At 47.2% G+C, this 23,007-nt stretch overlaps 1 protein-coding gene across 5 annotated transcripts in view; it reads right to left on the minus strand.

The window, feature by feature from the left end:
- PCNT (pericentrin) overlaps positions 1–23,007 on the minus strand; it is a 100,365-nt gene that overhangs the window by 28,195 nt on the left and 49,163 nt on the right. For all 5 annotated transcript variants that reach the window (XM_060297664.1, XM_060297667.1, XM_060297665.1 and 2 more), the window contains exons 22-29: positions 20,330–20,559; positions 19,818–19,934; positions 18,714–18,920; positions 16,491–16,661; positions 8,223–9,104; positions 7,453–7,638; positions 1,355–2,071; positions 369–465 (exon numbers count right to left, since the gene is read on the minus strand). In XM_060297664.1, coding sequence (XP_060153647.1) covers positions 369–465; positions 1,355–2,071; positions 7,453–7,638; positions 8,223–9,104; positions 16,491–16,661; positions 18,714–18,920; positions 19,818–19,934; positions 20,330–20,559 — 2,607 coding nt within the window. The remainder of the gene's footprint in view (positions 1–368; positions 466–1,354; positions 2,072–7,452; positions 7,639–8,222; positions 9,105–16,490; positions 16,662–18,713; positions 18,921–19,817; positions 19,935–20,329; positions 20,560–23,007) is intronic.

The raw sequence follows: 23,007 nt of genomic DNA on the forward strand, positions 1-23,007 counted from the left end.
CAGCAGCCTCCAGCCCGCAAAGGACATCTGGATGCATGGTGGCAGCCACTGCTTGTTTCTGTAGAGAGCACTAATGGGACAAAATCTCAGTGTAGTATGCGGACGCGATGCTGCCCTGGGTCAGGGCGGATGTCCTGGCGTGGACTGGACGCCATGAAATACACAGGGACCTTCTCAGGAGTCAAACGACATCAGGCCCTCAAGTAACAGAGCGAAAACCCAGAGGGAGACAGAGACACAGAGAGAGAGAGAGGCAGAGTGTGCACACGCAACATCGCAAGTTAACACGGGACGTGCGAGGGGGGCACAGGGACTCTGCACCATTCTATACCCTGAAGCTGTAAAAATAAAGTTTGTGACTGACTCACTTTTTCCATCGCTTTTTCCTTCTAACCCAAGAGGAGGTGATCTTGACTTTTCTTGAGAATCAAGAGACGTTATGATAAAATCTTCAACATCTTTCTCCTGTTCAAATAGGCAGATGTTTAAATGGTCATAAAATGATAACGTGTTATATCATGGAACTGAACTTGCCAGATGGAAAACTTGCTAAGTCCTGAATTTATCATCTTCCCACACAGAACTCAAAGTGTTCACAGCTTGTGGACACGAGGCCATACGCTCATAATAATTTAATCAAGTTCACCCACAGTTCTCTGGGAATAGTTTACAAAGTCCCTGGCAAATATTTCAGATTTTCAAAATTCTGCATGATGTAGTAGCATATGGATATGAAATGGAAGCATATGGATATGAAGTGGTCGTATATGGATACCTTAAATTACACATATCCCGTAATTTATTTTTCATTTTATCTAAGATACACAAAATCTCAAAGTTATGTTAGATAACATATAATCTAACCCAAAAATAATATATTGAAGTGTTCTTGAAATTAATAACATTATATGTAGAACCTGTTAAACGTGATATATAGAACTGAAAATAAAACTAAAAAACATCTTCCAGACAAAGAACCCATAGGCAGACCACACGTGAAGACAGGTTTATGATTATACTTCCCAGAGCCAGTGTGAGTTAGCAAAGTTAGGCCTGCGGTGAATTTCTGAGTAAGAGTAATGCATTTCATGTATTTTTAAAAACAACCAAAGTGCTGTGAATGTTCCTATGACAGTAGACTTGGGTCCATCCTGCAGAACGCTGACTGTCCCTACACTTGCTGACCAGGGGACTGCTCACACAGGCCTGGCCAACAGGCCACAACAGGAGGTGAGCCAACAACGACTGCAGCTGTGACCCTGCCGTCCACGTAGACACAACCCAGTGGGAACACACTGGGGCCTTGGGCATCCCATGGACCCAAACCAGGACAGCACCCAGGGAGACCACTTACCACAGGCACCCGCTGAGCATGGTGGTCGATGGAGGGGGCCCCGTCTGCAGCTAACGGAGACACCGCCCACTTAGGGGCCGTTCCTGCTGCTGACTCGCCCGGGTAACAAAGCAGCCCTAACTGGTCAGCCTGGAGCAGCTGGGTGCTCGTCCCGTCCCACAGGGAGGTGTCCAGACTGCACTGGCTCAGGGCATCCAAGCAGGGTGTGAGGGGCAGGCTGGGGGGGCGCTCAGAGATTGAGTCCTTCCTGACGACCTCAGGGGAGCTCCAGGAGGACAGGTCCATCGTCCTGAGCACTTTCTTCAAGGGCTTGGTCCCCTGGGTGTGGGAGAGGTCACGGGAACACCCGTACAAGCTCCCCTGTGAGCAGAGTGACCTGTCTTGCAAAGCAACCTGCTCTCCTGTGGAAGTATCTGGCACCTCGTTTTGTATCAACGCATCTTGATTTCCAATAATGTCAACTAGATCCCATGTGACATTAAATGCATCAACAGAAGATGATCTGTCAGTTTCTTCACTGTTACTGGAACTATCACTCGCATTATTTTCTAAAACATGTGGAGATTCCAATGCCTGTTGATATTTCAAGTCCTCTGTCCTGACGTTTTGGAAGCTCATGCAATGTACCAGATGGTTCAGTTTTTCTTGAAGTTGTTTCACCTGATCTATGAGATCAACTTTCCGCAGCTGACAATCTTCCAGTAGTTTTTCCTTACCCTACAGGTAAAAAAGAACATGCATACAGTAAAATAAGTGAATTACATGTTGTCACGTTTGTTATTTATGAGCCAATTTCAGAGATTGTCTGAACAATTAAGGATGAGATTCCATGATGAGCCCTTTGTCCCTCTAGACTCTTAAGATTTCAAGTTTTTTAAAATCCTATGAAAGACAGACTCAAGGCTTAAAGCTCATTGCCTAAAAGGCAACTGCTGGAGAGGCTCCTGGAAGGATGGCAGAGCCGGCAGCACCGGGAACCCCTCTCCCGCCTGGGCAAATACTGCACTGGCAGAATGTGCCCGATGTAACTGTTCTGGAAGTCTGCAGTCTGCTGAAGGCTTGCACCTTCCAGGGGAAGGTTTGGAGGGTTAAACTGCTCTCAGCTCTTAGCACAGGAACAGCTACCCATCCCCCACCCCAGGACCCAGGAGGCAGCTGTGCGTGTGTCCCTGGAGCATCTTGCAGGACCTAGGGTGGGCAAAAAGGACCCTGTCCTCCAAAAACTGGGAATCGGCTCTGAACGCTGCTTCTGCTCACAGAGGAGCAGGCAGAGGGGCAGGAGGCCACGGCTGTTGCACCTGCCCCCAACTGTTCCAGCCCCTGCCCTCCTGGCGGAAGTGGCTTCCAGGGGATTGAAAGGACTGGTGCCCCTTTTTCCCCACCACTGCATTTTTCTCTTTTTCCCTTTGGGGAAAAATTTAAAACTAGGACACTCAAAATCAACTGCATATACAGAGGAAATTCTAAAGTGAATGCGTGTGCCTGGGTAAAGGCACAGGCTCAGAAAGGATCTGAGAACTTAAGTTTACATCTCAAGCTGATCCTTAGCACACAGACATCAACCAAAAAAAAAAAAAAACACAGTAACAACAACAACAAAAAAGTAAATACTGAGAAAGAGGGAGAGTCTGATTTCTAGATTTACCACATTAATAGATTAAAAATATTCAGTGTTCAACAACAACAACAAAAATCAAAAACAGGGAAGTATGGCCTAGGCATAGGAAATAAGTGAGTCAACAGAAACCATCCCTGAAAAAGACCTGATGATGGATCTACTAGACAAAGACTTTAACACAGCCTTCTTAAAGATGCTCACAGAACTAAGGAAAATGTGAAGTAAAAAAAAAAAAAAAAAGCATGAACAAAATAGAAATATCAATAAAGAAAAAGAAATGAAATTCTGCAGTTAAAAAGTATAACTGAAATTAAAAACTCACTAAAGGGATTCAAAGGTAGATATGAGAAGGCAGAAGAAAGATTCAGTGGATGCGAAGACAGAACAATGGAAATTATCAAGTCTGGGGAAAAGAAAAAAAAAGATTGAGGAAAGTAAGTGGAGCCTCAGGTAACTATGGGACACCACCGAACAAACCAACATACACATAATGGGAGTCCCAAAAGAAGGGAGAGAGAAGGAAGCAAAGAGAATATATGAGGACATAATGAATGAAAACTTTCCAAACTTGATGAAAGATATGAACATAAATACCCAGGAAACTCGACAAACTCCAAGTAAGATGAACTCAAATAGACCCACACCAAAGACATATAATAATCAAACTTACACAAAGCCAAAGACAATGAGAAAATCTTGAAAACAGCAAGAGAGAAGTGACTTGTCACATACAAAGGATCCTCGATAAGCTTATCAACAGATTTCTCCACCAGAAACTTTGGAGGCCAGAGAACAGTAGGTCAATACAGTCAAAGTGCTAAAAGAAAAAGAACTGTCAGCTAAGAACCCTAAGTACAGCAAAGCTCCATCAACAGTAGGTTAGAAATTAAGACGTTCCCAGATAAACAGAAGCTGAGGGATCTTGTTAGCACTAAAACCTGCCCTGTAAAAAACGTTCAGGAGAGTCCGGCAGGGGAAATGAAAGAACCCTAGACAGTAACTCAAAGCTGTATGGAGAGATAAAGACCTTAATAAAGGTAAAAACATGGGCAGTTATAAAAGCTAACGTTATTGTAACAATGGTTTATAACTTCGCTTTTTGTTTTCATCGTGAACTAAAAGACTAATATACATATTCCTAAGTTATTGGTCTAAAAGTGTTACTGTAACTTTAGTTTCTAACTCCACGTGTTGTTTTCTACATAATTTAAAAGATTAATGCACTTAAAGGGATTATTAGTTTATGTTTAAAGGCACATAAGTATAAAGATGGCTTTTTGTTACATCAGAAACCAAAAGGAGTGGGGATGGAGCTACAAAGGAACAGTTTTATGTGTTCTTAAACTTAAGCTGGTATAAATTCAAGTCAGAGTGCTTTACGTTAGGATGCTAAATGTGAAAATAACAAAAGAATATACACAAAGAGAAGTGAGAAAGGAATTTAACCATTTCACCATTTTAAAAAATCAATTAAACACAAGAGAAGAGGGGCTTTCCTGGTGGCGCAGCGGTTGAGAATCCGCATGCCAATGCAGGGGACACGGGTTCAAGCCCTGGTCCGGGAAGATCCCACATGCCGCAGAGCAACTAAGCCCATGCACCACAACTACTGAGCCTCCGCTCTAGAGCCCGTGAGCCACAACTACTGAGCCCACATGCTACAACTGCTGAAGCCCATGTACCTAGAGCCCGTGCTCCACAACAAGAGAAGCCACCGCAGTGAGAAGCCCGCACACCGCAACAAAGCATAGCCCCCACTCGCCGCAACTAGAGAAGGCCCGCGCCCATCAACAGAGACCCAACACAGCCAAAAAAAAAGACACTATCCACAGAGTAAAAATGCAACCCACAAAATGGGAAAAAATATTTGCCAATCATACACCTAATAAGGGATTAATATACCCAGAAATATATAAAGAACTTGTAAAACTCAGTCAAAAAAACATACAACCTGATTCAAAATTTGCCAAAGGACTTGAACAGACATCTCTCCAAAGAACATATACTTGAAAAGATACCCACTATCACTAGTCATTTGAGAAATGCAAATCAAAACTACAATTAGATACACCTCACACCCATTAGGATGACTACTATCAAAAACAAACAAACCAGAAAGTAACAAATATTGGTGAGGATGTGGAGAACTTGGAACTCTTGTACACTTTTGATGGGAATGTAAACAGGTACAGCCACTGTGGAAAACACTACAGCAGTTCCTCAAAAAATGAGAAGTAGAATTACCATATGATCCAGCCACTGTAGTTCTGGGTATATACCTAGAAGAACTGAAAGCAGGGTCCCAAAGAGATATTTGCACATCCATGTTCATAACAGCACTATTCACAACAGTTAAAACGTGGAAGCAGGACTTCCCTGGTGGCGCACTGGTTAAGAATCCGCCTGCCAGTTCAGCGGGCACAGGTTCAAGCCCTGTTCTGGGAAGATCCCACATGCTGTGGAGCAACTAAGCCCATGCATCACAACTCCTGAGACCGCATGCGACAACTACTGAAGCCCGCGCGCCCTAGAGCCCGTGCTCTGCAACAAGAGAAACCACCGCAATGAGAAGCCCGCACACGGCAACGACGAGTAGCCCCCGCTCGCCGCAACTAGAGAAAGCCTGCATGCAGCAACAAAGACCCAACGCAGCTGAAAAAATAAATAAATAAATTTGTTTATTTATTAAAAAAAAAGTGGAAGCAAACCAAGTGTCCATCGACAGATGAATGGATAAGCATACTGTGGTATATACATACAATGGAATATTATTCAGCCTTAAAAAGGAAGGAAATTCTGATACCTGCTATGACATAGACGAACCTTGATGACGTTACATTATGCTGAGTGACATAAGTCAAACACAAAAAAACAAACACTGTGAGATGCCACTTATGTAAACACTTAGTGTATCTCAAAAATCATACGGAAACAGAAAGCATAACGGTGGTTGCCAGGGCCTGGGGGAAGGAGGAAATGGGAGTCATTGTTTAAATGAGTAGTTTCAGTTTTACAAGATGAAAAGAGCTATGGAGATGCATGGTCACACATTATAAACGTATTTAATACGATTGAACTATACGTTTAAAAATGATTAAGATGTAAATTGTACATGTATTTTGCCACACACGACACAAAAAGAGGCAACTGTTATAACCTATTTCTGTGGCAATTTATTGAGGATGTAAGTTTCTTGTTTTTGGGTTTTTTTAAGGAAAAAGGCCTGGAAGGTTCTATATGCAAACATTGGAAAACACAAAATTGTAATTTATGGAATGAATTTGGAATTTCCTTGTCAGTGTGTAACTCCTAAAAATTTGGCGACCAGCTCAGGATATCCCAGGGCCGAGCTCTCTTTTAAGAATTTAAAGAAATGTTCTTATCATAAGGATGCTGAGACAAGTTTGCTACACAGAGTAGGTGAAGGTTCTCTCCAAACAATGTATTTCCTGAGGGCATCTGATAAACACATGACATCAGATGCAGGCTTCCTCTATCAAAACTGCAGACCCAGGGCTTCCCTGGTGGCGTAGTGGTTGAGAGTCTGCCTGCGGATGCAGGGGACGCGGGTTCGTGCCCCGGTCCGGGAAGATCCCACATGCTGCGGAGCAGCTGGGACCGTGAGCCATGGCCACTGAGCCTGCACGTCCGGAGCCTGTGCTCCGCAACGGGAGAGGCCACAACAGTGAGAGGCCCGCGTACCAAAAAAAAAAGAAAAAAGAAAAAAACCCTGCAGACCCAGGCCCAGAGCCCTGTGTGCTGTGGGATTCAGAATCTTCCAATTTCCAACACGGTACACGTGGCCCGTGGCACATCCCAGGAGCGCCCCCAGGAGATGAGGGGCTGGAACACCCAGCGAAGTGTGCAACGTCCACACCAGCAGGGTGACTGGCTCACGAGAGCCCGCATCTGAGCAGGCTTCAGAACCAAACCCACTTTTGGTTCTCAAACATCTCAGCTCTGCAACAATTTGATGCTGCCGACCTGCACCCTCCCCACCCTGGAAAAGAAAAGGCAGCCTTCTTGTAGCTTCTGTCCTGGTGATCAGAATTTAAAACTGTTGAGTCGTAGATTACTCTGCTCTTCTTTGCTGGGAGGACAAGTGAAAACACGTAGGGAAAACACCTGAGGTTCAAGCAATAAATGTGAAGCCTTTGCAAGTGATGAAGGTTGTGGAGGCAGCACAGCTGTGGGCAACTGTCCTCACACGGAAAATGCAGACACAAGCCCTGAAGCCCAGTGAAATCCTACTGGTATCAACTATGAGGAAACAGTAACTGGCTGCTCACTTTTCACAGCTGATTAGGCCGTGGGAAACCTCGAAACGCATCTGACCAGCACTGCCAGAGCGGCGGGCCTGGAGAAGGCGCCCCCGGCTGCGGTCCTCGCAACCTGCGTCGCAGCAAAGACGCTGAGGGGTGTCTACCCGCGACCAGCTGCCGTGTCCTGTGCCCCCGCAACCCCCGACATGCCCAGGCACCTTCGCTGTTCCCGACACTCCGCTCTCTGCAGGCAGGCACATTTCCTTTTTCACTAACAGCAGCTCAGACTCCAGTTGCCGCTGGCACACCGCGAGCACCGACATCACGCTGTCCTGCTGGCTGAGACCTGCGCGGGTCAACGTCGGCAGGGCTTTGGCCAGCTGCGGATCCTCCTTAATAGGGCTCTGTGACGAGCAGAGAAAACAAGGACAATGCTTATGAGCACACAGCCGAAGGCATCGCAAAGTCAGAAGTGCAGTGAGGCTACCTCAGAGTCCCAGGAGCTCTGCAGCCGGAGCACCAGCCAGCAGGCCCCGAGGGAGAGCCCACAGCTCAGGGCCAGAATCACACACATGCATGGAGCAGGAGACCAGCGGTGCGCACAGCAGGTCAGCAGGTGCTGGAGCTGGGCAAGCCGCGAAGACGGCCCCCAGCAGACACGGAACACAGCACAGCTGCCCCCCAGCTCCCCACCCGCACCCCCAGATCCCAGACACACGCCAGCTCCCCACCCGCATCCCCAGCTCCCCAGACACACCCCAGATCGCCACCTGCACCCCCAGCTCCCAGACACATGCCAGCTCCCCACCTGCACCCCCAGATCCCCGGACACACCCTGACCCTCCACCTGCACCCCCAGCTCCCCAGACACACCCCAGGTCCCCACGTGCACCCCCAGATCCCCAGACACACCCCGGCTCCCCACGTGCACACAGCTCTCTGCACAAAGAGGCTGCACCACCTGTGGCCTGATGAAGAAGGAGCCCACCTGTGAGTTACCGCCATGGCCGTGGGGGGCCTCAGCCAGCCACCTGCCACACACATCCTGTTCCACCTCTTCGTGGCAGGAGGCCTCTTCTCCCCAGGATGCCCACCCCCCGGAACTGCCTGCCACTTGGGCCCCGTGCGCCTGCCGCTCGTCCGGCTCCCTCTGGCACCTCAGGAAGCGCTGGTTGAGCGCCTGCAGCTGGCAGCTGAGGCGGACGCACTGCGCCCGGAGCCGCTGCAGCTCGGGGGGCTCCCCAGAGGCCGCCAGGAGTTGCTGCTCTAGGGCGCAGCGGAAGCGGGCCACGGCCGCCAGGATGGCCTCCAGCTCGGCAGAGTGGGCTGACTTCTGCCGGTGCAGAGCGTCGATTTCTAACTCTCTCTCTGCGATCTTTGCTTCCTTGGCTCGCAGGGCAGCTTCGAACTCGCGGATCTGGGAGGCCAGGGCCTGGACCTCGGCCTCCCTGAGGGCGGCGCCGGGCCCCGACGCGGCCAGCTGCCGCACGGCCACCTCCTCTGCGGCCTGCAGGCGCTGCTGGAGGGCCTCGAGGGCCTGGCCGTGCCCGCGCTCCTGCTCGGCCAGCAGCCGGCTCAGGGCCTCCTTGGCCTCGAGGGCGGCACGCAGCTCGCCCTCCAGCTCCGCGCAGGCCTTGGCTCCTTCAGCCGGGAGGCCCAGCAGCTCGCTCTGCAGGCTGGCGGCTCTGCCATCACCGGCCTGGGGCGCTGCGGGTCCCCCGAGGGGGAGCTCCCTCTGCAGTTTCTCGATGACCTCATGGAGCTGTTCAATCTCCTGTGCTTTATCCTTCTGTAACCTCTCTTGGTTCTCTCGCAAATTCTCAATAATGGATTTCAGCTCTTCAATTTCAGAACTTCTGTTATACAAAACCTGAAGAAAAAGCACATTTCAGAGGCAAATGACATACATCAACTTCAGAAGTTCCCCTTTCCACTTACAGCTGGGCCTGAACTCATTCTTACAGAAGTGGAGACTTCGCATCTTAAGAGTAGCTGTGGAAGTAACTAACAACATCACCAAATGACACTAAGATCTGAAGAACACCCAGAACACCCAGCTGCTTCAAGTATGTCAAAATGGTCAAACATTCGTATCTGCAGTTGCTGCTTTGCTGCTCGTTCAAACGCTTCATTAAGGCCACACCCAGCGCTGTGACAGACCCCAACCCTCGGCTGCCAGGGTTCAGGGGAAACTCTAACTTGGCCACGTCTCAGTCGATGACACTACACATGAATGTCTTCACCACCTTTTAAATGTCTATTTTCTTAACATTTAAACAACTTTGATTTGTTTGATTTTCCTAAAGGGGTATTTAGATTTTAGGTGTCATTCTAACACCAGAACAGGAATAAAAGTGAGAAGATCGGCTGAGGGAGTTTGCAGTCATGAAGAACATGAATGAGCCAGAGCACACAGCACGCTGTCCACACTGTGCACTGCGGGGATGCGGGGACTCAACACAGCGGGCATCAAACGATGCTTCTACTTGTGCTATTTAATCTAATTCTCAACAATTTTAAGATAAGAAATGTTATTGTTCCTACTTAAAAGATGAGACAGTTGGAATCTAGATATGAAATATCTTGCCAAGACCACAAAGACAGTAAATGGAAAAGCAGAATTGAAATCTGTACCATTATGGCTCCAAATGACATTCTCTTAACCCTACATCAATAGTAGTGACCAAAGAATGGAAAAGTTCTAACCAATCTGTGTTCTAGTTAACAATTTTCAAGCAATTGATTATAGTAACGTCTTATACGTCTAAAAATTAAGAGTTTCATACAGTTCTTGGTTTCACTAGTACTACTTAACCATTACTTCAAACACAAATCCAAACCTGGCCCATAGTGAAAACAAAAATAAGAAAACTGACGTTTGGTTTTGGTTTGGATGGCGTAAGCTGTACATCACACTCACACTTAGCACATCTGACGCCACTGTATGTAGTTGGCAAAAGAGAAGTTCTCAGTGTGAGGCAAGACCCTCTACCCAGCCCCACGCTGTGTGCTGCACAGACCCACGTCTCCCCACCCACAGACGACTGAAGGGAGTCGGGGGGTAACTCTGTCTGCATGCGTTTGGCCTGATGCACTCAGCGCACTCAGCACACTGAGATGCAAACGTGTGCACGACAAAAGCGCCAAAGTCACAACACAAGCATCACACTTTATCAAAGCTAGCACGTGAAAGTGGTATTAAAAGGTAAGACACTAAAATCTAAAATAAGTCCTCTAAGATACAGTGCAGTTGGAGCAAGTGAGGAAGCAGAGGCGCAACGATGTTCACAAAGCCCAGAGAGGGAAGAACAGAACTGCAGTTGCAGAACATAGAAAAAGGGCCAGAACACATGTGTCGCATCTCCCTGAATGCGGGAGGAGTGGTGCCTCTGACGTGCGACAGTGCACAGTGCACGGGACAGTGCCACGCACCCCAGGCAGCTAAGAGTGAGGCTCAGAGGGTGCTTCTCTCTCAGCCAGCGGATTCTGTGGGCATCTGGAGAGTCAGCACCAGCACGGCGTCACAGAGGGCCCACGGAGCTCCACAATGGGCACGCAGACCGACTCCGTGAAACCCAGAGGTACATCCCACCTGCCTACAGGCCCAGGACGTCATGCTGGGGATTCTGATGCAGCAAAGGCTACCAGATGGGGGAGTTTCCATCTTTCAGGCTGTGCCATCAGGCAGTGCAGCCAGATGAGGCCGAGAAGAGGGAACTGGGGCAGCCAGGGCTGCCAGGGCTCTGGAGAGAAAAAGACAACAGACAGAGAAGCAGGGAAGGGAAACCAAACTTCATGCGATCTCTACAGGCAAGACAGAGTGCAAACTTCAAGTCCGACCAACACGACTACCACTAAAAGAAAAATCTCACTGTTTTGGGAAGCAAGAGTTTCCACAACATTATTTGCAGAATATCAAGGATGCAAATCAAAATTATTTAAAAAGAAATCAGCATCACGTGGCCTACTCTGACACGGAAAGACAACCAGTGACAACTAAAACTGAGATGACAAAAATGCTGGAAGAAGCAAATAAGGATGTTATAACTGTGTTCGCACATAAAGGTAAGCATGTTCATGATAAACAAAAAGACAGGAAATTTAGAAAATCACTCCAATGGGCTTGAGAAAATCCTGAACATGACAGAGTTCAAACTCTGAAGAGTCACAGACATCATCCCATCAGAGGAAAAGAATTATAAAAAATGCACACAGCTTCCAACACCCATAGGACGATGTAAAAGGTATGGCGTATTTGTAACTGGAGCTCTAGAAGAGAATGATGCCAAAAAATACCTCAATAAATAATGGCCCAAAACTTCCCAATGCGAAATATTAATTTGAACAATCCCGTGAGTATTGAGGAAATTGAATCTGTAATTTAAAAACAAAGAGAGAACTTGCCAGGCCCAGATGGTGTTACTCGACAATTAACACATTATTGACAGGAGACATATTAATACGTCTTTTGTTACCCGAATGTTATTGACTGGAGATGTATCAATACGTTTTTAGAGAGTGATACAATTAACATCACTGCGCAAAGATGCTAAAGCTTAAAATGGATCAAGGGTTCATTATACAACTTACGATTGTCATTATCATTCACATTTTTCTCTGTTAGGTTTTTGTTCCAACATTGTGTATATTATAAATGTAAAGTTTTCAAAAATGACGCCTCGTGAAATTTTGAGTGAAGAAGAATTTTTCAGTGAATTTTTGCAGATACTTTCTCCGATTGTCCAAGCAACATATATACTAGTGTCTCAGAAAATGATAATTCTTCAGAATATAGTTCTGATTCAGATGATGTGAATATTAGATCAACAAAAAGACAGAAAACCTTAGTGATTAATTCCAATACGGAAAATGAAAATGAAACTCATGGTGCTGGAGAATGCTCCTTTGCTTCTACAGTAGAACAGACTGAAGACAACATTTCACAAAAATTAGGAGACTTTACAGGTGCATTAGGTGTAACCATTGTAATAACCTGCAAAGTGTTACTGAAATAACAGAATTATTTCAGGCTGGCCAAAATAAAAATCACCGGACACAGGTGTTAGTTTCTGCAAAAATCCCCCCATCAGTAATGAGTTAAATAATAAATAGCACCAATACTGAACAATCTTTCACAGAAAACAGAAGAGGGAACAATTCATTCAGTGAGGCCAATATTACCCTGATACCAAAACCAGACAGATATCACAAGAAAACTACAGACCAATATCCATGATGAACATATAAATTCTTAATAAAACACTAGTAAAGGGGCTTCCCTGGTGGCGCAGTGGTTGAGAGTCCGCCTGCCGATGCAGGGGACACGGGTTCATGCCCCGGTCCGGGAAGATCCCACATGCCACGGAGCGGCTGGGCCTGTGAGCCATGGCCACTGAGCCTGCGCGTCCGGAGCCTGTGCTCAGCAACGGGAGAGGCCACAACAGTGAGAGGCCCGCGTACCGCAAACAAACAAACAAAACACTAGTAAATAGAATTCAGCAGATATAAAAGAACCATACACCATGACCAAGTGGGGTTTATTCCAGGGATTCAGGGCTGGTTCAATATGTGAAAATTCATCAATATAATCTACCATATTAGAACTTAATGTGAAATAAAACACACCATATTTTAAATTAAATGAACATATCATTTAAGATAGCACAACAAAAAATAAAGTACCTAGATATAAATCTAACAAAATACATACAGGATATATAAATTGAAAACCACATATCACTGAAAGAAATCCAAGAAGACAAATAAATGGAGACTTACACCATGTTCATGGTTTGGAAGACTCAAAATTGTTAAGATGTTAAGTTTCTCCAGATCAATCTGTAGATTCAATGCAATCCCAATCAAAATACCAGCAAAACATTTTTGCAGGTATCACTTTGTTGCTTCTACAATTACATGGAAAGTTAAAGGAAGCAGAATTGCCAAAACAAATTTGTAAACAGAAAAAGTTGGATGACTTACATTACCTGGTTTCAAGACTTACTGTAAAAGTATAGAAATAGAAACAGTGTGATACTAGTAAAGAAAGAGAAACCTAGATCAATATAACTGACCAGAGTTCAGATATCTAAATAAATATGGTTAACTGATTTTTGTGAACGGTGTAAAGGCAATTAAACGGAAAAAAGATTAGCATTTGAACAGAGCTGGAAAAATTAGACATCCATGTGCCCAAATATAAAGTATACCATAGATTTGAATACAAAGCAAAACTATGAAATTTCTAAGTGAAAACATAAGAGAATATTTTTGTCGTCTTGGGTTAGGAGAAGAGCTCTTAGATACAACTCCAAAAGCATAACCCATTTAAAATTTAATAAATTGAACTTCATCAAAACTAAAAAGGTCTTGATCTGTAGAACACACTATTGAAGAGTGAAGAGACAAACCACAGAGTGGGTTAAATATCTGCAGATCATATATCAAAAAAGTATTCAGAAGATATAAAGAATTCCCAAAACTGAACAATAAGAAAATGAACCCAACTTTTAAAAAATTAGCAAAAGAATCACAAGTCCAGTAACGGACAGCTTCACAGGGGAACTATACCAAACATGTAAGGAAGTGCTAATCCCTATCCTTTTCAAACAATTCCAAAACACTGAAGAGGAGGGAACACTCCCAAACTTATTCTCTGAGGTCATCAGTACCCTGATACCAAAACCAAAAAAAGACACTACCAAAGAAGACAGTTACGGCAATATCTCTAACGAATATAGATGTAAAAATCCTCAATAAAATATTAGCAAACCAATCCAATGATACATTAAGAAATCACACACAATGATCAAGTGAGATTTATTCCAGGGATGCAAGGAGGATTCAATATCTGTAAATCAACCAATATGATACACCACATTCCCAAAAGGAAGGATAAAAATACACAATCGTCTCAATAGATGCAGTAAAAGCATGTGCCAAAATTCAACATCCATTCATGATAAAAACTCTCATCAAAGTTAGTAAAGAGGAAATATATCTCAATATAATAAAGGCCATTTATGACAAATCCACAGCTAACATCATATTATTGGTGAAAAGTTGAAAGCCTTCCCTCTAAAATCAGGAAAAAGACAAGAATACCTACTCTTGCTACTTCTATTTATCATAGTATTAGAAATCCTAGCCACAGCAATCAGACAAGAAAAAGAAATAAAAGGCATCCAAATTGGAAGGGAAAAACTAAAACTATCACTATTTGCAGATGATGTTAATACTTTATATAGAAAACCCCAAAGTTTCCAACAAAAAACTATTAGAACTAAACTGAAATCAGAAAAGTTTAAGGATACAAGATTAATATACAGAAATCTGTTGCTTTTTCTATACATTAATAATGAAGTACCAGAAGAGAAAGAAAACATCAAAAAGAATAAAATACTAGGAATAAACTTATCTGAGGAGGTGAAAGACCTCTACTCTGAAAACTATAAAACACTGATGAAGGAAACTGAAGATAATACAAAGAAATGGAAAGATATTCCATGTTCAGAGATTGGAAGAATACTGTTAAAATGTCTATAGTACCTAAAGCGATCTACAGACTTAATGCACTCCCTATGAAAATACCCACGACAGGTTTCACAGAACCAGAACAAATAATCCTAAAATGTATATGGCACCACAGAAAACACCAAATTGCCAAAGAAATTTTGAGAAAAAGAACAAAGCTGGAGGTAGCATGCGCCCTAACTTCAGACTACACTATGAAGCTACAGTAATCAAAACAGCATGGTATTGGCACAAAAACAGATACACAGATCAATGGAACAGAATACAGAGCCCAGAAATAAACCCACACCCTTATGGTCAATTAATCAACAACAAAGGAGGCAAGAATATACAATGGAGAAAAGACAGCCTCTTTAATAAGTGGTGCTGAGAAAACGGGACAGCTACATGTAAAAGAATGAAATTAGAACATTCTCTAATACTATATACAAAAATAAATTCAAAATGGATTAAAGACCTAAGTGCACAGGACTTCCCTGGTGCTGCAGTGGTTAAGAATCCACCTGCCAATGCAGGGGACACGGGCTCAATCCCTGGTCCGGAAAGATCTCACATGCCACGCAGCAACAAAGCCCATGTGCTACAACTACTGAGCCTGCACTCTAGAGCCCGTGAGCCACAACTACTGAAGCCCGCGTGCCTAGAGCCTGCACACCTCAACTACTGAGCCCATGCACTTCAAATACTGAAGCCCACGTGCTCTAGGGCCCACATGCTGCAGCTGCTGAGCCCGTGTGCTGTAACTACTGAAGCCCACACACTGCAACAAGAGAAGTCACTGCAATAAGAAGCCTGCGCATGGCAACAAAGAGTAGCCCCCACTTGCTGCAACTAGGCAAAGCCTGTGCACAGCAACGAAACCAAACAGCCAAAAATTAAAAAAATAAAAATAAGTTAAAAAATATATATATATATAGCTCCATAAAAACTGTAAAAAAAAAAAAAAAAAAAAAAGGAAAAAGACCTAAATGCAAGACCGGAAACCATAAAACTGCTAGAGGAAAACCAGGCAGAACACTCTTTGACATAAATTATAGCAATATTTTCTTGGTGCTGTCTCCTAAAGCACAGGAAACAAAAGCAAGAATAAACAAATGGGACCTGAATAAACTTAAAAGCTTTTGCACAGCAAAGGAAGCCATCGACAAAATGAAAAGACAACCTACTGAATGGCCGAAAATATTTACAAATATTAGGACCAATAAAGGGTTAACATCCAACATATATAAACCGTTCATACAACTCAACATCAAAAACACAAACACCGGGCTTCCCTGGTGGCGCAGTGGTTGAGAGTCCGCCTGCCGATGCAGGGGACACGGGTTCGTGCCCCGGTCCAGGAAGATCCCACATGCCGCAGAGCAGCTGGGCCCGTGAGCCATGGCCGCTGAGCCTGTGCGTCCGGAGCCTGTGCTCTGCCACGGGAGAGGCCACAACAGTGAGAGGCCCGCGTACCACAAAAAAAAAAAAAAAAAAAGATCTAATATTCTAATCGATTTAATAATTATTAAAATCACTTTGAAAGATTTAAAGTACGTGCCAGAAAAACTTACTGTCCTATAATCCACATAGAAATGTTAACATTACAAAGCGTACACAGTAGTGACAAGCCCACAAACTGTATCGCTTGGATGTCCTGTCCTCTACACAGAAGCGCAGGGGAGGCCACCAGCAGACACGGAGCAGTGAGGGGACACTCCCACAAGGCCCGCCCCACACGCACCTCGTCCTCATGCTGCAGCAGCGTCCTGTGCACCGCCTCCAGCTGGACTTCTGCATCGTCAGGACGGTTGCCCGCAGGTGACCCCAGGCATTTGCCCTCATCCAGTTTAGACTGCAGTGTGGACACCAGGAGCAAGTTACTCATCTGCTGTTCCTGTAATGCCTCTTTGTCCTATTTAAGAAAAAAAGATTTATTTTAGGCAAGTGTTTCAGGAAATTGGGGGCCTCAAACTGCAGCTTGTTATTAAAGTGTAGGTCATCCTCAGCCCTTCTGGAGCACACCTGTGCACACCTGCACATGCCAGACACACCATCCACAGACCCAGCCATGCTCCAGAGCAGATGCCTGCCTAGTGGAGGGTGCAGCCCAAACAGAGCCGCCACGTGCGCCCGAGATTCCACTGCAAGGAACTTATCCCAGTCATTATTCAACAAGGTACCAAAAGGGTCTCCAGACTGTCAGCAGATTGTTTTAACTGGGAAGAACCTGACAAAGCACAGGTCAATGGCTGACAACACATCCACGCAATGAGTGTTAGCAGCCCAGTAAAAAGTTTTCAGGGAACGTTTACTATGGATGGAATGGTCACAGCACAGTAAGTGGGGAAGAAACAGGCATCCGAAATTGTACACATGGTCCAACTTTGTAGAGGAAAAAAAAGGCATTTTCTACAGCCTGGTGCCTAGTAAGCTCGGTAGCTGTTGGCTGGAGGAGGGAGCCGCCCAGAACTGTCCCCAAGCAAGGGGGGACAGAGCGAGCCGCTGGCTGACTCAGGAGCCACGGGGCCTGTGCTGGACGTCCTTCCCACACAGCACATCCTCAAGAAGGGGCCTGGGCTTCACCTAGTGGTTCTCATCAGCATTTTCAAACCAAACACACCTGATAAAACTCTCCTCCTTGAGCCAGGGTTTTCGTAGGGCCAAAACGATTCCAAAATAAAATTTCTTATTGAGCCTCAGACTTTCAAGTAACCTTTAAACCCCCAGTGACACGAGATACAAGAAACTTGGATTCCTTCAGGCTAAATGCTCAAAGGAGGGGCAGCGCTGACTGGAAAGGCCCTCCTACGCCACCGCCCTGCCCCACTCCCAATCAGGGGACCTGCCCACACGCAGCTTTCCCACCTCATCTTAAACTCTTAGACACAAGAACGTGCACATCCCTGAGGCGTAATTCCAAACTACAACTAGAAGAACTATCACCAGAGGTGTTTTCACTGAGGAGCTGACAAAAATTCCTTACTCAAAAATTAAAATAATTATAACTAGGCTCTATGTAAAGTATTTAATAAAATAAGCTTTCTAAACCTAAAATCTTGAAGATTTACTTAATTACTAGCGAAAAACTCAAGAGTACTTGAGAGACAAAGGAGTGCTATAAAACTGGTATGAAATGTTATTACGCTAAATGCGACACTGTGATGTGCGATGAGAAACACGCACCTGGTCTCTGTCCGATGCCTGGCACAGAGCGCCTGACACCTTGGTGCTCCCTGAGCGATGAGAGTGACGAAGGTGCCCTACATTCCCAACAAGCCCCTCCAGCCACATCTGAGTCTGTGTCACAGAGGTGACTTTGGGGAAGCCCCAGGCCACCGGGGCTGTTTGCCAGGGGAACTGACCATGGGATTCAAGGGCCAGAACTTTCAGTCCCAGCCCTGGCCTCCAGGGAGGGGGAGGGGCTGAAGGGTGAACCCATCACCAATGGCCAATCGTGGCTGCGTGATGAAGCCTCCACAAAGCCCAAAAGGATGGGTTTCCAGGAGCTTCTGGGTCCGTGCGCCCTCCCCACCTGCCCTCTGCACCCTCCATCTGGCTGTTCCCCAATTGCATCCTTTTATGATAAACTGGCAACCCAGTAAGTAAAGTGTTTTGAGTTCTGTGAGCCACTCTAGCAAATTCGTTGAAACCCAGGAGGGGGTCGTGGGATCCTCAACTTATAAAAGTTGGACCTGAGGTGGGCATCTGGGTGCGGGGACAGTCCTGTGGGACTGAGCCCTTAAGCTGCGGGGTCTGACGCCATCTCCAGGTAGACGGTGTCAGAGTTGAGCTAAGTCGCAGGACACCCAGCTGGGGTCGCCGGGGACTGGGGAGACCCCCACACGCTTGGTGACCCTGTGTCCACAGTGGAGCAGTCAGAGCTGGGGGTCTGCGGTGAAAAGGAAGCCCCGCCACGGCAGCTTCCCCCCGGCCGCCCCCCTCCGCCCTGGGACCGCACGCTCGCCTGCTCCAGGTCCCTCGCAGCTTTCCACTGTCTCTCCAGTTCTCCCTGGAGCTGCATCAGTTTTCTCGTGGTGCTGGCGTTCGTCTCCTGCAGACGTTTTATCTCCTCTTCCTGGATTAATACTTGTCTATCTGCCAACTCTTTCTTTATAATCAGTTCATTAAGTCCATTTGATTTTTCTCTCAATTTTTCTTCTAACAATTCAATCTAAAAACCACAGAAAATGCTTCAGAAACAATAGTTTAAAAAAAAATCCCACCTTGCAAAGTAAAGAGAGTACAACAACACAACTGTAAGAAAACTGATCCTCTGCATGGTTTTCTAGACCCACGCTGCACAGTGAAGCCTGGTGGAAGAATAAGACAGAATTCTCTCTGTAAAATGATACACAAAAAATAACATAGAATTTGTTAGTAAAATAAATTGTGGGAGGAAGGAATGGAAAGCCACTGAGCAGTTAAAAAAAAAAAAAAGAACCAAGCACAGATAGATACAGCACCGCCTGGGTCAGGGTCGAGAAGCAGGCTGAGTGCAAAGGTTACACCTATGGTCCATTTGCACAACAGCCTGGAAATTACAAAGCTGTGGAGAGAGCGCGGATTAGCAGGTGGGAGGGAGTGGGCGTCTCCTGTCTGCATGTCCACACCCTGGCTGGGGCCTCCTGCAGGACATCACCATGGGGGGAACTGGTCTTATTTCCTCTAACTACAAGTGAATCCACAATCATCTCAAAGTAATTTTAATTTTTAAAAAGAATAAGCAAATCAACTCCAGCGACCTCAGACAGGAAGAAGCAGACAGATCCGACCCCAAGCAGAAGGAAGCAAGAAAAACAAACCAGAGACAGGGCCCCGTGCACCAACCCCTCCCTGTCTGGTCATGCAGAGAACAGGCGAGGGGCGGCAGCACCGAGGGAGCAAACGGACGACGCACAGACACAGACAAGCACGGAGCACTCGCACCTCACCATCCAGCTGCACCCGTGGTCGTTTTCGTGTACATGAAAGGCAAAACAGGGTTTAAAGATAAAGCTTTTTTTGAAAGTGGCGCAGAGAACCGCTCCCCACAGGCAGGGCCTGGCATACGGCGGGCGGGCTGACTTACGTCGCTGCCGCAGGGACCCGGCGGTCGCAGCCGGGCTGCCTGGCGGAGCTGCTCCTCCAGCCTCTGGATCTCCTGCTGGAAGTCCTCGCGCTCGCGTTCCCGCTCCACCGCCTGCACCTGTCGCGAGAGGCAGCCTGTTTGGACCGTTTCCCCGAGCGTCCCCACCGCCCTTTGCAGGCAGGAGCGGAGGACGGGGACCGGGCGGAAGGGGCCCCCTTGTCATGGGCACCGCGAATGACGGAGCCACATGAAGAGGCGCAGTCCCCAGGTGGGACCCAGGGCGGCTTCTGAGACATGGGCAGGAGAGACAGAAAGCAGACGGCAGAGGGCCAGCAGACACCGCCCCGGGCCAGGGCAAGCTGCGCGTGCACAACACCCGAGAGACGTCCTCCAGGCTGTGCTCACGTTCACCCCTACGCTAGCACAGAAGCTACTTAACAACCTAGAATGAAGTTCGCGCTACGAAGATGACCTCTGGTGACGCAAACAAACTCATCGCTCGAGACTCTTACGTCCATGAACTGGCGCTGGCGGCGCAGCTGCTGGTCCAGGGAGCCCATCTGCTGCCTCAGGGCGGAGAGCTCCTCGGCCTGCCGGGCACACGCCTGCTGCCGCGAGAGCTGCTCCTCCAGCTCTGCCTCTAGGAGCCTCATCTGGGACAGCAGCGCTGAGCGGTCCTTCTCCGACTGCTCCTTGGTCTCCGACTGCTCCTTGGTGAGCGACTCCACTTCCTTCTGAAGAGCTGAAGGTGCCGAGGAAACAGCTGAGGAGCCCAGCCCAGGGAGCCGTGGGCCGGCAGAAACGTGGAGATGCGCGTTTCTCCAGCGATGGAGCGCGGGGGGGGGGGGGGGGGGCAGCATGCGTATCCCTCCACCCCCCACGGGCGTGTGACTCGGCCAAGGACACAGCCGCCTCGAGAGGACGGATGTGCACCCTCGACCTGTCAGATCCCGAGCCCACGTTCTAATAAACAGCCACAGTTCTGGCAAAACCCACTGAAAACAAGGCTGAGAACTTCTGCGGGGGGTGGCGGGGAGGGAGGAAGGAAAAATTATACTTTTTAAACGAAAATTGGCTAAAATAAAAAATTTTAAAGCCTGAGAAGAGAATACGTCTTTGTGTCCCCAAATGACGCATCAGGTAATTTTCTGGGAATTCTGCCTTCACGTATATTCTCCAACATGGAAGAATAAAATGTAACTTAAAACCTCCACCAGAGGAAACACCAGCCCCGCTGCGGAGGTTCCCAGCTGATGTGCTGACCACACAGGCCTCCCTACACACCCGGGGGTGACCTGTCTTGAGGAAAAGGGTCGAGCCGTCAGCAAATCTAAAGCCGACCTAAAACGGATGGGGCGACGAGGCCACGATCCAAGGGAAACGACAGGTTAACAAGCATCTTTGGAAAAGAGGTCTCCCTGCAATGGATCCCAAAGTGTTGAAACTATCCTGAAACTGAAATGTTAAACCCATATGTTTGTATTTATATTTCACCAGCTTTCCAAAGTTAATTATTTTGGTTTGTATAAATCTGTCTTTTATGACAAACTATCACCCCCACTAAGGTAATATTCTCCATAAACTTCCAGGCTAACAAGTCAGCAACGATGGCAAATTAGGCTTAAACATGCAGTTAGAACAATGTCCTTCACGGGCCTCAGAGACTAGAAACCAGGGCTCGTGTGCCACTGCTGTGATGACCAGTGCTGCCTGGCCAGCCACCCAGACAGGACCCACTTCAGGGTCACACAGCCTTCGTGCAGGCAGGACTGAGGGGAGGTGTCCATGCGGCCATTAAGGCCACACAGAGGGCCAACTCCAGAATCAGGAGACCTCCTGGGGCCCCCAGTGCAGGCCCCCAGCCCAAGGACGACTATGGCAAGACAGGCTTCCTGCGGCTCAGTAACTGCAGTTAAGCATCGTGACAGAAATGCTTGCCCATTTTTATGTATGAATATTGACGATCAAAGTTATCTTTCATGTAGTAGTTTGCCACAAAAGCTAAGTACTTGTCCTCTTTAGTAAAAACTTGGCAAAACCTGACGCCAACATACAGCCTATCACACAGAAATCACTCCTGTGCTGTTACAAACCCGAATCCTTGTGTGCTATAGAAACAGGAGTGCCTATGAATGAAAACACACAGCATTTTCAGAAATGAACACAGAAAACTGGGTGACTTAAGATATGAAAGTTAGAAATAAGAGAAGGGAAAATGTCAGCAGCAGGACTCCAGGAAACGTTGTGGCCTTGATGCCAGGCCTTGGACGACCTCTGAAACGTGTGTTACTTCCGTGGTGCCACTGCTTGGTCCGAATGTTGTGCCTCCAGAATTCACATGCTGGTGTTTGGAGGTGGAGCCTTCAGAGGCGATGAGGTGCGGAGGGTGAAGCCCCATGAGGGGGTGAGCGCTTCTCTTATAAAAGAGGCCCCACGGAGCTGCTGCCCCTCCTGCACGTGAGGGCCCAGCGAGAAGGCGCATCCACGAGTGGGAGGCGGGCTCGCACCAGAAGGCGACCGTGTCGGCACCTTCACCTCGGATTCCCACCTCCAGGACCGTAAGGGTGAGTAACAGCTGCAGCGTAAGCCGCTGGGTCTCTGTTGAGACTAAGGCCACTGTTGGCCCTCGTGTTGCAGCAGGTCCCGGCTCCCAGGGCCTTGCTGCTGACTTTTAAAGACAACAAGGAAAAACACAGAGGACAGATGGCATCGCCCTGAAAGGGGGCACGAGACACGCGAGAACAGGTGAGGCTGAGCTGAATTCCCCCACGGGCGCCAGGACCCCCCACCCTTTGGAAGCTGGCCAGTGTTCACGAGGAGCCAAAGCAGAATCGGGACCAAGTGGCCCCCAAGACAGCGCCTGAGAAGGGAAGGGAAGGCCAGGTGCCAGGCCGGCACGCTCCTGCAGGGCGGCAGCGCAGCGGGAGTCCCCAGGTGGCCGGGCAGCTAAGACAGGGACCAGACAACAGTGAGGAACTAAGGTGGGTTAGCCATGTAAAGATGAAAGCAAACCGAGAGGACCCAAAGGAAACACGAGAATTTCCTGCGGATAAAACAAACGCAGGACGGAAGACTGGCCTGGGTTGGGGAAGAGGTTCCATGGATCTGTGCCCTCCGGCCAGCCCCTACCACACAGGTGGGCGAGGCCTCTCTGCAGGGGTGAGGGGCGGTCACAGTGGACGCAGGGGAG

The sequence above is a fragment of the Globicephala melas genome, chromosome 4 (genome assembly GCF_963455315.2).
Source record: "Globicephala melas chromosome 4, mGloMel1.2, whole genome shotgun sequence".
Taxonomy (NCBI): Eukaryota; Metazoa; Chordata; class Mammalia; order Artiodactyla; family Delphinidae; genus Globicephala; species Globicephala melas.